Source organism: Apodemus sylvaticus, chromosome 11, assembly GCF_947179515.1.
Source record: "Apodemus sylvaticus chromosome 11, mApoSyl1.1, whole genome shotgun sequence".
NCBI lineage: Eukaryota > Metazoa > Chordata > Mammalia > Rodentia > Muridae > Apodemus > Apodemus sylvaticus.
Window position 1 is genome coordinate 21,803,494 of NC_067482.1, and position 15,602 is coordinate 21,819,095.

The window sequence follows — 15,602 nt, forward strand, 5'->3', positions numbered from 1 at the left end:
TAGAGTTCAGATAAGGAGCTGGATATGGAAAAGATTTTAAAGAATGGAAAAGAGCATCATTTCTGAATTCATTAACTGTATGGTTTGCTTTTAAAACAGTTTGTGTTGCTCTTTCTGAACAACTGGCACCCGTCCACCTCCCTTTGAAATAGTATTAGCAATATCCCACTGAAATATACATTTTAGGGAAAACCACACAAGTTTGAGGAAATTCAAGAGAAAAAAATTGTGGGAGAAAAGAGGTTTTTTGATGTCAGCACTTTTACTCTGAGACAGCTTAACTGTGAATGATAGCTTGATACCAGGCTACTGCTTAATCCGTAGGCTGGCCCAGCTGATTGCAAGCCAGCTTAGAATTGTGGCTCACTCCATACAGTGTAATTCACCTAAATAAACAATATATAAGGCATGCGGTGACTATTATCTATAGAAATGGACACTTGTTTCCGGCAAATTTTCTCATACAATATATCCTAATTATAGTTTGCCCTCCCTCTACTAATATTAAGTATGCTTTACCCTGTGTAACAGGTAAGGAGCAGCTTTTAACTGACCTTTTATACATAGTTATTGCTAATGTGAAAGCATTGCAAAGTGAATACAAAATTTAACAAAAATCTGTTTTCTTTTTCCAGTATATCACTTGAGATGGAGACTTCTACGCCAGAATATTATGAAGTTTTTGGTGAGTTCCGTGGAGTTCTAATGGATAAACGGTTCACCAAATACTGGGAAGATGTTGAAACATTCTTGGCAAGGCCAGATGACCTTGTCATTGCTGCTTATCCTAAATCTGGTGAGTGTGCTTGCTCTGACAGGATGTTTAATATAAAAGTAATGTGTTTGTATCATTGCTCTGTATATGTATTACAAACCTTTTCTTTTAAAAAGATAATTTAAATGTTTATGAGTACTTGCAGAAAGAGATCTGGAAATTGAAATTCAGCAATGGAATGAATTCCTGCCTCTCATTTTAGGCATAAGAAATACAAATTTATATCACTTAAATATATCAAACTTATTTCTCTCCTTGTGATACAAGTTCATTTTGTTCTTTTATAAACCGTTCAAAGATCAATAATGCTTTTTCAGGAAATTATCTTCTTTTCATCAGATGTACTCACAGATTTTAATTTCATTGTATATATTCATAGATAGCAATTCGTTTTTAAGATTAGTTTTACTACTATAAATAGCTTACAAGTCTTAAAATTATACTCTTGTTTGTTTTGTTTTGTTTGTTTGTTTGTTTGTTTTGCCTTTTTGTTTTTTTTTATGAGTACACTGTTGCTGTCTTCAGACACACCAGAAGAGTGTATCAGATCCCATTACAGATAATTGTGGACCACCATGTGGTTGCTGGGAACAGAACTCAGGATCTCTGGAACAGTAGCCAGTGCTCTAAACTGCTGAGCCATCTCTCCAGCCACCAAAACTATATTCTTTAGAAGCTGGAGAAGTCCAAACTTACATTCTCTGTTGGCTTAATTACATTTGATACTTAAACATATATCAGTCATTTATTTATGAAAAGGTGATATTATAATTCTAATTTTTAGGAAACAACAGAACCATGACTTTGAAACTAGCCATACACACATAAACACACCACACCACACACACACACACACACACACACACACACACACACACATACATACACACACACACACACACACACACACGAACAAGAGAGAGAGAACTGCTATGTCTTTGGCAACTCTTTTCTAAAACTGTTCCCTTCTTTCTCATCCTGGCTCAGCTCAATGGCCACACAACCCTGTCATCTGAAGAGAGCACAGAGTAATTCTCAATTCTTGTTTATATTTACCCATAGCTATCTGTCGAGAAGCTTAGTATACTTGTTCTGAGAGCTAGGTCTCATAGTCATCCTCTTATTGCATACCTCAATTTCTTTGCACTAGAACACTTCTTTAAAAACACATCTTTATGATTTTTCTGTACAACTTTGATAGTCCCTAATAAGAATATCAAGGTATTTTTAGTCTACCATCAACTTACCTCTATAACCTCACCAAATTTATCTCTTCAAGCAAGTGTTTTGTTTTAACCTCTGTATTCCATGCCTAATATTTTTCTCACCTCCATACAATTCTTAGATGTCCCATGCTGAAAAAAAGTATCTCAAGTTGCTGCCTCTTAGGGTTATTCCCCTAGCTCATACAAGTGATTAAATCACAATGGCAATTTATTAAACCTAGACTCAACATTCTTCTCTTCAGAAGAACTTCATTTTTCATAAGATTTGCTATTTTTATTTTATGTATATGAATGGTTTATTTTTTTTGTGCTGTGCATATGTGCACTGCATACATACTTAGCATCCACAGAGAAAGTATAAAAGATGATGTCAGTTTCTGTAGAACTAGAATGACAGATTCTTTGAGCTGCCATTTTGGGGGTGGGAGCCAAAATCAGGTCCTGTGGTTGGGCAACAGGGAGTCTTAGGTGCCAGGCTGCATGTTTGCCTCTCCTCCAGGGTGCCTAGAACACCACAGGCATGCAGCTCAGGGATGGCAGAACACAATCTCTAAAGGGCGTCCTTAGTCCATGTTTTCCCAGATGGGAAACAGCAGAGTCTGGGAAGCTTGCTGTGGTTCTCAGACTAGTGTATACCCAGGCGTGGCTGGGTTACTGCAGGGATTTGGTGGAAAAGGTTCCCCTTAGGGCATTAAGGTTGGGCTTAGAGATAAGAAAGTTTCTGCTGGAGATTTAAGTACAGCTATTTAGGACAAAGGTTGTCACAGTGATCACTGATGAAGAGAGGGTGGCCATTGCTTGTTCAAACTGCTTTATTTGATGATGGGTATAAATGCATACATCTTACTCAGGATGATCTAGGGTTAAATACCTTTTGCAAGAAGGAATGCCTAGGAATGGAAGCTCATAGGCTAAACATTTGGGGTCCTATCTAGATACCTCCTATCTATATATAATGGCTAACTCCAGATTTTTATGTGACTCTCCCCAGGCAAAGGCAAGTGTGGGGGCTTAGAATCCCTGGACAAGGTCAGAGAGAGAGAAAACCTGCTAACAAGGGAGTCTCTCCCATTTTGCACTAAGCTCAGAGGCTATCCAGCCATGACAGACTTTAACCTTAATTAGCAGTTTTCCTGCATTTAGGTGCTGAGCCATTGCTGCAGCTTCCTGAGGGAACTTCTTTATCATTCTATGTGTAGTAGCAGGGGCAGCAGCAGCAGCAGCAGAGAGTATATATCTCTCCTTTGTTCTTTTTTAAGCTCTGTATTCTTGTCTGTATTGCAATATCTTGAGAAGGCAAACTACACTTTGTCATTACTGATTTTCTATTTAATGTTTCTGATTATCACCAAAGGTCAGATATACAATTCATACTTTTCTATATCTTGTAATCCAGGCCTTGGTTTAGGCACAAAAACCACCAATAAAGTCAGTAGCAGGAAAGCATGCGTGCATGTGTGTGTGTATGTGTGTGTGTGAACCAAGCTTCACCTCTTATTCAAGTCTCCTCATTTCTTAGACATAAGAATGTTATTAGTTCTCACAATGTCATAATTCATGGATCAGTTGTTATTCATGACACTATACATCCATATATGTTGAAGTTATTTTGGGTGGCATATATTTAAATATTTAAGAAAATGTTATTTGAGTTTGGATGATTTAAACACTCGGAAATATACTGTCATCAACCATAGATTTCATTGGAGAAAATCAGGTGTATTTAATTTTTACAGGCACCACATGGATAAGTGAAATTGTGTATATGATCTATAAAGAAGGTGATGTGGGAAAATGCAAGGAGGATGCGATTTTTAACAGAATACCTTTTCTGGAGTGCAGAAATGAAGAGCTAATAAATGGTAAATTTTAAATTAATTTTAAAAAATATATACATATATTTTAAGATACATGTATATTTATGATAGATAGATGATATAGATATGGTTATGTTGTAATAAGATCAAAGAGATTTTAAGTAACATTAGCAATTAATGTTCTGTCATCTGTATGAAAAACTAAATCCAGAGTGCTCTCATAGCAAGTCATGTACCTGGTACAGTAAATGGTCCTAACTTCTTTATTTATTCAGGAAGAGTCTGATAATATGTCAGCATTTATTTCTCAGTTTCCAGGAGCTAAATATATTTTAAATACTAGAAAATTATTCATTGAATGTCAAGAATACTTAAAACTGTAGTTATTATTAATTAATATTTCCCTATCAACATGTGAAGAATTACTCACTTTAATTGATGCAACTACTTGACCTTATTTTGTGATTTATTAATTAATAATTTTCTTTGCAGTGAGATTGCATTATTATGATGCAAGATTCAATATAGAATCTTAAATAATCTTTTTTCAAATACCCATTTATATTCATGTGAATATAAATTGTCTGTTTATTTTTAAAACCAGGAGTAAAACAACTAAAAGAGAAGGAATCTCCCAGAATAGTGAAAACTCACCTGCCACCCAAGCTCCTTCCAGCATCCTTTTGGGAAAAGAATTGCAAGGTAACCAGAATTAGATTTTCTTAGACTTGCATGAAATCTTGGCACTTTGTAGGTCACAAAGCACTTAAAAGTCATCTTATACATACTTTGTCATTCCTTTCTTTTAATACACAGATCTTTCAACAAATGTGAATTAATTTCATTATCGCCTAAGTCTAGATTATGTTCACACTTTTTTTTTCCTTAAGATGATCTAATCACTAGTTAAACTCTATGCCTTTGTTTCTGGATAAAAGAGGGGTAATAGCTGTCATCTAATTGGACTAAGTACCATTATCTTTGTAACCTCAAGTCTAGTGCCTAACCCAGTGTAAGCACTAGGTGAACCACAGTGGACAGAATGTTTTTATTTTACAAAATATTATGTGTGACATTGTGAGACATTCAAATGAATCAGAATAGGAGTCCAACCAAATATCCTGCAATAAGCATTTACCCAGTGAATGAAAGTGATGGTTATCATCTAGCCCACTTGCTAATAATGTATCACACATTTGAAAAACCATAAAACAGGAGGACGTATTTTGGCTTATGGTTCTGAATCAGGGTCAAGATGTAGCGCTTGATAATGGCAGCCTTCTTGTTGGCAGAGTTTCAAGGTAACCTGAGTCAGTGGATACACACATATTTATGTCTCTAAGGCTCCTTAATGTTTCTTTAATGCCACCAGCACTCAAGAATTAGCTATTGTGATGACATTTTCTAACCCTTGACACCTTCCCAACACCCAAATTCTAAATACAAAAGTCAGATTTTATTCATTCTATAGGTATACAATGTTCAAATTTAATGTTCATTGTGAACATGTGTAAATTTTGGAGGGTACAATCCATGTTCAGAGTTACCAGTTTGCATAAAGCTAATGTCTTACAGAAAACCATAACTTAGAGTAAACAAATAAGTAAGCAAACTCTATGGGTAGCACTGAGGCCATGGAAGAGAAGACTTTAATTCAGATGCATGGTTTAAAAAGAAGTGAATTCTATTCAAACCCAGAGACAGCTCCAGGAACCACTTCAACTTGCCCGGAGAGTTTCGGTGCTGGATAAAAGATTGAAAAAAAAATTCCCTAGGACAGTAGAGTTGGATGCCAAGTTAGGAAACTTAGATTTTACTTGAGTTATACTAATATTGGGATGCTTTGTAGAGAAAAGGTCATGCCAACAAATGTTAGCAACATGTGAATGTCCTGCATCTGGCCTGCTGGTGTTTCCTAAAATAGTTGATGCTTTCCAAGTATCTAAGTCTCCAAACCTCAAAGGTTTCAATGCTTTCATATTTTTAACTGAAGTATCATTAAATATACATCTTCCTGTATAATTTCCTGCAGAATAACTCTTGTAGTTATTAATTTTTTAGATGTCTCACTGCCGTTATTGGTAAGAGTTTTGATAGAACCATTACTTTCCTTGTGAGAAGTGTTGTAGGATGTTAGTGCTCCACTGAAATGTATAGACAGCTTTTTATTATTTATATATTTATTTATTTATTTTTTATTTATTTATTTATTATTCTTTAATCTTTTTTAAAGTCCAGTTGTTATCCTCCTCCTGGTCTGCCTTTCCTACTGTTTTTTATCCCATTCCTCCCCCATCTCCAAGAGGATGTCCCCTTGTCCAGCCCCCAGCCCACCAAACCTCCCTAGTCCCTCAGGCCTCAAGTCTCTCCAGGGATAGGTGCATCATCTCTCACTGACGCAGTATACATGTCAGGGGCCTCATATCAGCTGGTGTGTGCTGCCTGGTTGGTGGCTCCATGTTTGGGGAATCCCAGGGGTCCAGGTTTGTTGAGACTGCTGGTCTTCCTATGGGTCACCTTCCTCCTCAGCTTCTTCCAGTCTTTCCCTAATTCAGGGGTCCTTGGCTTCTGTCCATTGGTTATGTGTAAGTATCTGAATCTGACTCTTTCAGCTGCTTGTTGGGCCTCTCAGAGGACAGCCATGGTCTGTAAGCACACCATAGCATCTGTAATAGTGTCAAGCCTAGAATACTACTTTGCTGTTAAGAATGAGGGCATCATGAGTTCTGCAGGCAAATGGATGGAACTAGAAAATATTATCCTGAGTAATTTAACTCAGATACCCAAAGGACATGCATGGTATGTACTCACTAATAAGTAAATATTAGCCAAAAAATATACAGAATGCCCAAGATACAATCCACAGAATTCAAGAAGGCTAACAAGCTGAAAGACCCAAGTGAGGATGCCTCAGTCTCACCTGGGAGGGAGAAGAAAGCAATTTACATGGGTGGAGGTAGAGAGAGGGAGGGACCTGGGTAGAAGAGGGGACAGGGAGGGGAAAAGGGAAACATGATCAGATATGGTGGGGGCAAATGCAGGATTGAAGCCCCGAGGGCCATCAAAAAGAATGGAAACATGCAACCTCCAGAGGTAGGAGGCTGGAGGAACTTCTAGAATGTATCAGAGATCTGGGAGGTAAGGGATTATCAGAACTCAAAGGGAGGAGGAACCTTAGATGAAAGGCCTAACAGTGGGGAGAGGGAACTTGTAGAAAGACAGGGCATCAAATGGAGAAACGTGGTTGCCATCTCACAGTCAAAATCTCTGTCCCAGAATTGTTCCTGGCTAAAAGAACTGCAGGGACAAAAATGGAGAAGAGACTGAGAGAAAGGAGATATAGTCAGATTTTATTATATGCTTTTTTTTTGTGCCTCAGAAGTCATCAAAGAAACAGATGTAACTAAATGGATTTGCCTTTCGATTAGTTCCAGAGTGATTTATTGATCCATCAGAGGAGAGGTAGTGGAGAATATTTTGTAAAAGTATGTTTGGAGTAGTGGATCAGAAAGAATAAGTGTCAAGGTAAAGAAAGTGATTTTTAAAAGATCAAAACAATGAATAAGAAAATTATTCAAGGACAGTGAGTTTAGATTTGTGGTGTGGTTTACAGGGAGGCGTATGGAGTAATGTATGAAGAAAAAGGAGGAGCAGATCTTTATTGGAGAAAAACACTGTGACATGGTATAAGTTTCTAAAGTGAAACTTTAAAGTGGGAAGGGGTGGAACAGGGGGAAGGAAGAGGGCTTATGTGACTTTCGGGGAGTGGGGGGCCAGAAAAGGGTAAATCATTTGAAATGTAAATAAAAAATATATCGAATAAAAAATTAAGTGAGATGACAAAATTCAAGATGAGGTAACAAAAGTTGTAGTCTGAATTAAAAAAAGAACTAATCATGGATGAGTATGATAATTTAGTAAATTAGATGAACTGTGAATGTAAATAATAAAAAATGTATAGGAGGTAAAAGGAGTTAGCAATGGAAGGGTTAGTGCAGGAGGCTGGTGTTCAAATTGTTAGTTGAAACAAATGGATCACCAAAATCTCAGAAATAACACTATCAGAAGTGTGGGCTAGGGGAGTAGCACCCTCTCAATGGTAGTAAGTGGTAAATACATTTAATTGTGCATGTACTAGGAATTCTAGTGACAATTGCATTAAAAGTAGCAACTCCAAGGAAAAAGTTAGATGCTCTTTGAAGGCATAAAAAATATGTTCAATGAAACATATGGATATGTAATAATATCTACCAACATGAGATCATAGAAATTAGGAGTTAAAAATAAGAGCTCACACTGTCTCCAAGAGAGGGAAGAAAAATAGTGCCAGTATGAAAAATAGACAACATTTTGAGATTCAGGGAACACTCCTGAAACACAATAATGGTGTGGGCAAAAGATGAAAGTGAGAAGCAAATTTATGGTCACAATGGTGTTTATGTTTCCAGTCAGTTAGCAAAAAATCCTTGCAAGAATGAGAAGTTTTAAGAGTTTGCTATGCTTAATAACAACTTTGGTACAAAATAACACCTCTTGAAAGTTTTCTAAAATATGAGAATGTGTCTTCAAAGAGTAAGTAGAAATATTTTTTAAAAACCTGTTTGCAAGGTAGGGAGCTTAACTTTAGCCTCTTAGTTGTGGAGCATTAAGGGCAGAACTCCTTGGTGTTACTGATTAAGGGCTAGAAAGCTGAAGGAAAGACACAAACATAGTCTGTCAGGCTTCTGGAATCTTACCAGTAGCCTTGACCATCAGACCTGGAGAGAGGCTATGGGCTTTCTCTCATTTAAGTTGGGGAGAAAACTCTGAGTAGAAAAAGACTGGCTTTTGCAAGATAGAATTTTACAGAGCTTACTCTAGAAACAGTGCCTTTGTGATTTGCTGACCGACTGATGTTTATCTACTGCATATAAGCATGGAAGTCTTCCTTGGGGGAAGGACTAGTCATTTAATTATCAAACAATGAAAAGGTTCCCAAGGAGGACCTAGATAAAAAAATAGAAAACTTCAAGATATGGGTTTAAAGACAATTATATAAATATGATTTTTTTTCTAACTGCAAGCTAGGATACTACATGGCATTTTTGCCTTAGTAACCAATCTTAATAATGTATAAATAACAGAAAATTGTGCTCTGGACTGAGTGATCTTTCAACTTGGTATTTGTATTTATTTACTGTCAGTTCTGCTATATACTTGAATCAACTTAAATGTCACTATTTTATTCATAAAATTGGGTAAAATCTGGTTAATTTAATATTTTGTCAGTGAAAAATCTCATGATGCTGTCACCTCTGGTTATATAATGGGTTTCTTAGAAGGGCCAGACTAAAAGCCACCAGGACAATGAGCAAAACCTGCTTCAACCTAATATATTAAAGTACATTTCTTCCTCTATAATGTTTGTATTTTTATATTTTCCACAGTGAATTTATATTATATTAGTTGTTGGAAACACGAATGTTTCAAACCTGATAACAACATGGTAAATCATCCAGTCAGTGATTTAGCAATGTATTTCATCCTCTAGATGATCTATCTTTGCCGGAACGCCAAAGATGTCACCGTTTCTTATTACTACTTTTTGCTAATGATAACTAGTTATCCAAATCCTAAATCTTTTTCTGAATTTGTGGAGAAATTTATGGACGGGCAAGGTAAGAGCACCTTAAATTCTTTAGATCTTTTCTTTCATCAAAGAAGGACAATACAAATATTATTTCATGTAAACAAAAATAAATGAGTCAATATAAAAAGAGATAATATAAAACAAGTATAATATATACAAACAGAACTATAATATATAAATAGAAATAAAATAGAATATAATAGAAACTTATACAGACAGAAAATAATATAAATATATAATTATATATAACAGATTAATATATGTAAACAGAAATATAATATAAGGTGATATAAATATATAAATAAATATAAATAGATGTAGAATATGAGGTGTCTAAGGGAATAATGTATACAAATCTGAAACACTGATGTTTCAACTGATAGTAGGCTTTCATGTATGTGAGGATAATGGAAAATTAGAAACTCTAAGTATTCTGTTATAATACCCAGAAGTAAATGCATTGATTTACTATGATGTCAGACGTGTTGTTTCAATACAGTTGAAAAAAAGTAAATGGGGTATAAAAGCATTGTTCATTCCTTTCCAAATAAAATGCCCAGGCATCAAATGAAGTTATGTGTAGGAATTTACAAACATTCTAAATACCTTTAAAACTCTTGCTTATTCTTCTAGGTATGTAGAGTGAACATTTTAATTTTGATTTTATTGAACAGTAAAGAGTTTCTTGAGCAGATACTATGGGAACCCTACCATTCCACTAAAATTCTGTCTAAAGCAACTGTGTATTTATGTTTGAAGATAAAGGGGCAAAGAGGAGTTTGAGTTCATATATTATTACTCAATAATAATAAATAACAATAATTGTACAAATAAGGATAATTGAAAAATGTTTTAAAACTGTAGAAGATATTACTCATTAGGTCTTTGTGGCTTGCATCAGGAAGAAAGTATATGCCTCAAGATTGTCAATACTATCTTTAAATTGCAAAGAAAAATAATTTGTAAGCCTTAAAAATGAATTAGATCATTATTAATAGCATTGTAGACCTTTTCAAAAATATCTTTGCTTATAGCATCAAGGCACAGAGAAAGGTCAATGCCAAGTCTAGTCGTGACACAGAATATGTCTGTAACATGCTTTGGGTTTGATAAAGCTAAGTGTAGGGCTAAAAGAAAAAATGGTGACAGCATTTGTTACATCAACAACATTATCTACAAAATAAATTGTCCCTATGAGAACAACTTTCACAATCTAAATTACTAGTGTTTTAGTAAATGCTCATATAACTACTAATCTCTCTTTGTTCTCTCTCTCCCTCTCTCTCTCTCTCTCTCTCTCTCTCTCTCTCTCTCTCTGTCTCTCTCTCTGTGTGTGTGTGTGTGTGTGTGTGTGTGTGTGTGTGAGAGAGTCTCTTTCTCCCTCTCTCTCCTTGTTTCTGTCTCACACAAACAGAAACACACAGATATATACAAACACATAGACTCTCATACACAGACACAAACACACCACATAGGCATGTGCACGCATGTACACACACACATAACTGACATATTAGTTCTAATTCTATGATCATTTTTGCCTTTTATTAACAATTCAAATTCATATGTTAAACTTGTAAAATGATAACATAATATCTTTACACTTGTTTCTTCTAATTTCAGTTCCATATGGTTCCTGGTATGATCATGTGAAAGCTTGGTGGGAAAAGAGTAAGAATTCACATGTTTTATTTATGTTCTATGAGGACATGAAAGAGGTAAGAAATCGAAGGCATAATGAACATTCTAGTAATTCTTAAGATGTTCTTAGCATCTGACAATTCTCTGGATACAACAGTATCACCGGAAACCTAACAGCAACTTGTTGCAGAGCTAAAAAAAGGAAAAACACGATATCCTGGTTTGATTAAGTGAGACTTTATTTTAGTAAATAAAAGGGTTTAAGAACCAAATCCATTTTAAATCCTTGTGTTAAAACTTTTCTAAAGATAAAATTTGCAAAAGAACCTTGAATTCATAAAAGATATGAAACAAAATAATTATATACACACTTGGTTACCAAATTTGATCCTTCATTGCACACTGTATTCTGAGAGTTTATGTTTTCTATATGAAATTCATTCTGCATATATTATGTATGCACAATGCTAGGCAGGCTAGCCTATACCTCAAACTTTAGCACTTAGGAAGCTGAGACAGATAATTGGGAGTTCAAGTTATGTTTGAGCCCGAATAGCAAGACTTGTCTCAAAGAGCAAGAAAAATAAATAAAACCAGGCCAGGTGGATGTGTCTGCAGATAGAGTCAAGATACGCAAGCTTGAGGATGCAGTTCAAATCCCCAGCCTCCTTGGCATTGAAGTTAAACCAGCTAGGTATGGAAACCTGCCTCTAATCCTAATGCAATGGAAACAGGGGAGGCCAGAGGTAAACCTAACATATCATAACATAAGATAACATAAGATAACATAAGATAACATAAGATAACATAAGATAGCATAAGATAACATAACATAACAAACATAACATAACATAACATAACATAACATAACATAACATAACATAACATAATCAGTTAGCTCTGGGTTGAATGAGACACCTGACCCAGTAAAATAAAGTGTAGAGTAATAGAAGAAGTTATACAGGTATGCATTTCTGGCTTTCATGCACTTGGATTTGGAAAGAAGAGCATGCACACTTATCTGCATGTATGTTCACATGCATGCAAGCTTGAACCACCCCAAAACACACACACACACACACACACACACACACACACACACACACACACACGTCGATGTAATAAATAAAAACATAAAAATAAACAATTAGAAAGAACCATTTTACTAGGTGTAGAATTTAAAATTTGAAAACTCATCTCATTTAAGCCTAAGAGCTTCTGAAGCATCTATTCTTTGGTTGAGGAAGGGTTGTTTGAGAATACTTTGTTTTCTTCATTATACAGTTAGTTCTAATATGACCATAGAATAATGTTCTCTCATTTTCAGCCTAATACCTATTCACCAACTTTTGCCATTTTGGTTTTTAAAGCTCTTTATTTCTCCATAGGATATCAGAAGAGAAGTTGTAAAGCTGATAGAGTTCCTGGAGAGAAAGCCATCAGCAGAGCTTGTGGACAAAATCATTCAACACACTTCATTCAAGGAGATGAAGAACAATCCAACCACCAATTATACAATGATGCCAGAGATGATGATGAATCAAAAAGTATCGCCATTCATGCGAAAGGGTGAGAAGACAAAGTCATGTGATTTTCCATTGAAAGGTCTATGCTTTCATGACTTAGGCAAAAATCTATTCAAGGTTTTTCACCCTGCACAAACAACATGTGTTTTCTTCACAACTATTTTTTCTTGAATACTCTCATGGAATAATCAATTGTGCAGAGGCACTAAACACTATAAATATATCCAAGATCATATATACTAATAATGAATTTCTGTTTCTTGTTTATTCAGTTTGAGAAACATATTGTGTAAAGCATAACATTAGACACCTTAGTCTCAGCATGGTGTCCCCATAGTGTATAGAACTGTCATGGAGTAGGGCTGCATGTTTTGGATGTAGGCCATATACCTCATACATAGTATCTCTATAGTTTATGATTCCTGACTAGGAAGATGGATTTACTATTTCATTCTGTGGTGAAGAAACAAGTTCTGAAAAGTCAGTCATATCTTCTTTATACAAATGACAGAATGTTTTGAATAGTAAATGACTAAAGTAAGAATTCAAACATAATTATAATCCCAATAATATTAAGACACAATGAAAGAAAATTTCATTTATGTAGAAGCATTGCTTGATCAGCACTAATAAATTTGTTTTCCTAAGATTTGAGAACTTTTTAAAATAGCATCCAGGCAGCAATGTCAGGAAAGTAATTGGATATAAATTCATAAGTCTTGATTTGCAAAATTTATCAACAAAACATGATATTCAAGGATCAGTTGTAGGACGAGACTGGGCTGGGGAAATTGGGAGATGTACAGAGGGTCAGGAAATTGAACAGAGGGGGATGGGGAACTGGGGGTAGCCAACACAAAGTTCTAGATGCCAGGAAAGCAAGAGGCTCCAAGGACCCAACAAAGGTGACTTTAGTTGAAATGAGTCAGTACTCAGGTGACTTCCTGTGAACCTTCTCCCCACCTTAACTTGTAAAATAAAGGCTAGAGCCAGTGATTTGGCAGGAGAAGGAAAGGTAGAGCAGAAAGTTTGGGAGAGGGGGAGGGGGAGAAGAGAGGAGGAAAGAGAAGGAGGTGGAAGGAAAGTGGAACAGAAGCATGTGGCCTGGAGTTTCATAAGGTGTTTTATAGATGGGGAATATGGTAGTATAGTGGCAGATCTGCTCAACCTAGGTGCAGCTTGTATCCATATTGAGTTGTGGGTTTTTTGCCTGGGCTTATTTGGGTTGGAGATTTTTTGCAACAAAGGGGAAAAGAAAACCTATGGAGACCATATCCCGAGGTTAGGCATGACCCTTGGTTGAGGAATAGGGCCAAACATCCATCTCAAAATTTTAACCCAGAATTGCTCCTGTCGAAAGGAAATACAGGGACAAAAAGTAGAGCAGATACTGAAGGAGAGGGCATCCAGAGACTGCCTCACCTGGGGAATCCATGCCATATGCAGCCACCAAACCCAAGACGCTACTGCTGATGCCAAGAGGTGCTGGCTCACAGGAGCTAGATATGGATGTCTCCTGAGAGGCTCTGCCAGAACCTTACTGATATAGGGGATGTATGCAGCCAACCATCAGACTAAGCAGGGGACCCCAATGGAGGAGTTAGGGGACGTACTGAAGGATCTGAAGGGCATTGCAACCCCATAGGAAGAAAAACAATATCAACCAACCAGACACAGAGAGAGAGAGAGAGAGAGAGAGAGAGAGAGAGAGAGAGAGAGAGAGAGGGAGAGAGAGAGAGAGAGAGAGAGAGAGAGAGAGAGAGAGAGAGAGAGAGAGAGAGAGAGCTCCCAAGGACTAAAGCACCAACCAAAGAGTACACAAGGAGGGACCAGTGCCTCCACTTGCATATGTAGCAGAGGATGGCCTTATCAGACATCAAAGAGAGGGGAGGCCCTTGGCCCTGTGAAGACTCAATAGATGTCCCAGTGTAGGGGAAAGCCAGGGCTGTGGGGTTGGAGTGGGCAGGTGGGTGTGGGAGTGCCCTTGTGGAGGCTGCAGAGGTGGGATGAGAGATCTTCAGAGAGGAAACCAGCAAGGGGGATAACATTTGAAATGTAAGTAAAATAACCAATAAAAAAATTTAAAAAATAAGTTGGCAGTCATTGTCCCATGAGTCCTGTCATAGAAGGCTTGATTTACAAGAGAAAATGAGAGAGCTCATTTGAAGTAGTATAGGAAGAAAAGGATGAGTCAGTAGAAAATTTTCCAAGTCCAAAGGAAAAAAATTTATCTTTGTAAAGTGCAAACAATGCAGTACTTAGATATTTTATTCAGGTATTAAATATTAGAAGAATTTTTGACATTATTAATGAAAGAGATACAGGATAAAGAAAGCTTACAATTTTGCCTCTAAGAGTTGATGCTTCTGATTTTTACTTTATAATGCCTTGCAGGGATTATAGGGGACTGGAAGAACCACTTCCCAGAAAACCTGAGGGAGAGATTTGATGAGCACTTCGAGCAACAAATGAAGAACTGCACTGTGAAATTTAGAAGCGAGCTCTGAGACACTTCCTTGTGTCTGAAATTAGATTAGTCTGCAATTTATCCTTCAGTTTCTCTTGTGAATTCAGTAGAAGTCTTTTGAAGTCTGACGGTTTAAAGTCATTCTGTTTCTTTTTTTCTAACTTTTATGTCAATGTAATTTCAGACTGTTTCAACAGAAAAATCACATTTTTCTTATGTATAACATAAGGATTGTCCTATAACACTGTTCAAAGATTTGCAATAAAAATAATTTGATGTCTGCATACTTAAACATTCACGCATTCATTTCATTCATTACTATCTGTCTATCGATATCTATATCTAGATATAAAAGTAAGAGGTTTCTCTATATCTATAGACATAGATCTATAATAGATATAGAGTGATACACAGATCTACAAACAAGATGCCTTGAAACTGGCAAGTAGGTAACCTTGTAATTGTATTTGGAGCCAAATATACACAAAATTATATGAAGAAACTAAAACAACTCCCATGAA

At 36.2% G+C, this 15,602-nt stretch overlaps 1 protein-coding gene across 1 annotated transcript; it reads left to right on the forward strand.

The window, feature by feature from the left end:
* Nucleotides 1-648: 648 nt before the first annotated feature.
* LOC127696593 (sulfotransferase 1E1) lies at nucleotides 649-15,121 on the forward strand. The gene is made up of 7 exons (XM_052199414.1): nucleotides 649-796; nucleotides 3,738-3,863; nucleotides 4,423-4,520; nucleotides 9,349-9,475; nucleotides 11,071-11,165; nucleotides 12,477-12,657; nucleotides 15,009-15,121. Exons 1-7 carry the CDS (start codon nucleotides 649-651, stop codon nucleotides 15,119-15,121), a joined length of 888 nt encoding a protein of 295 aa, XP_052055374.1.
* The last annotated feature ends 481 nt before the right edge of the window (nucleotides 15,122-15,602 follow it).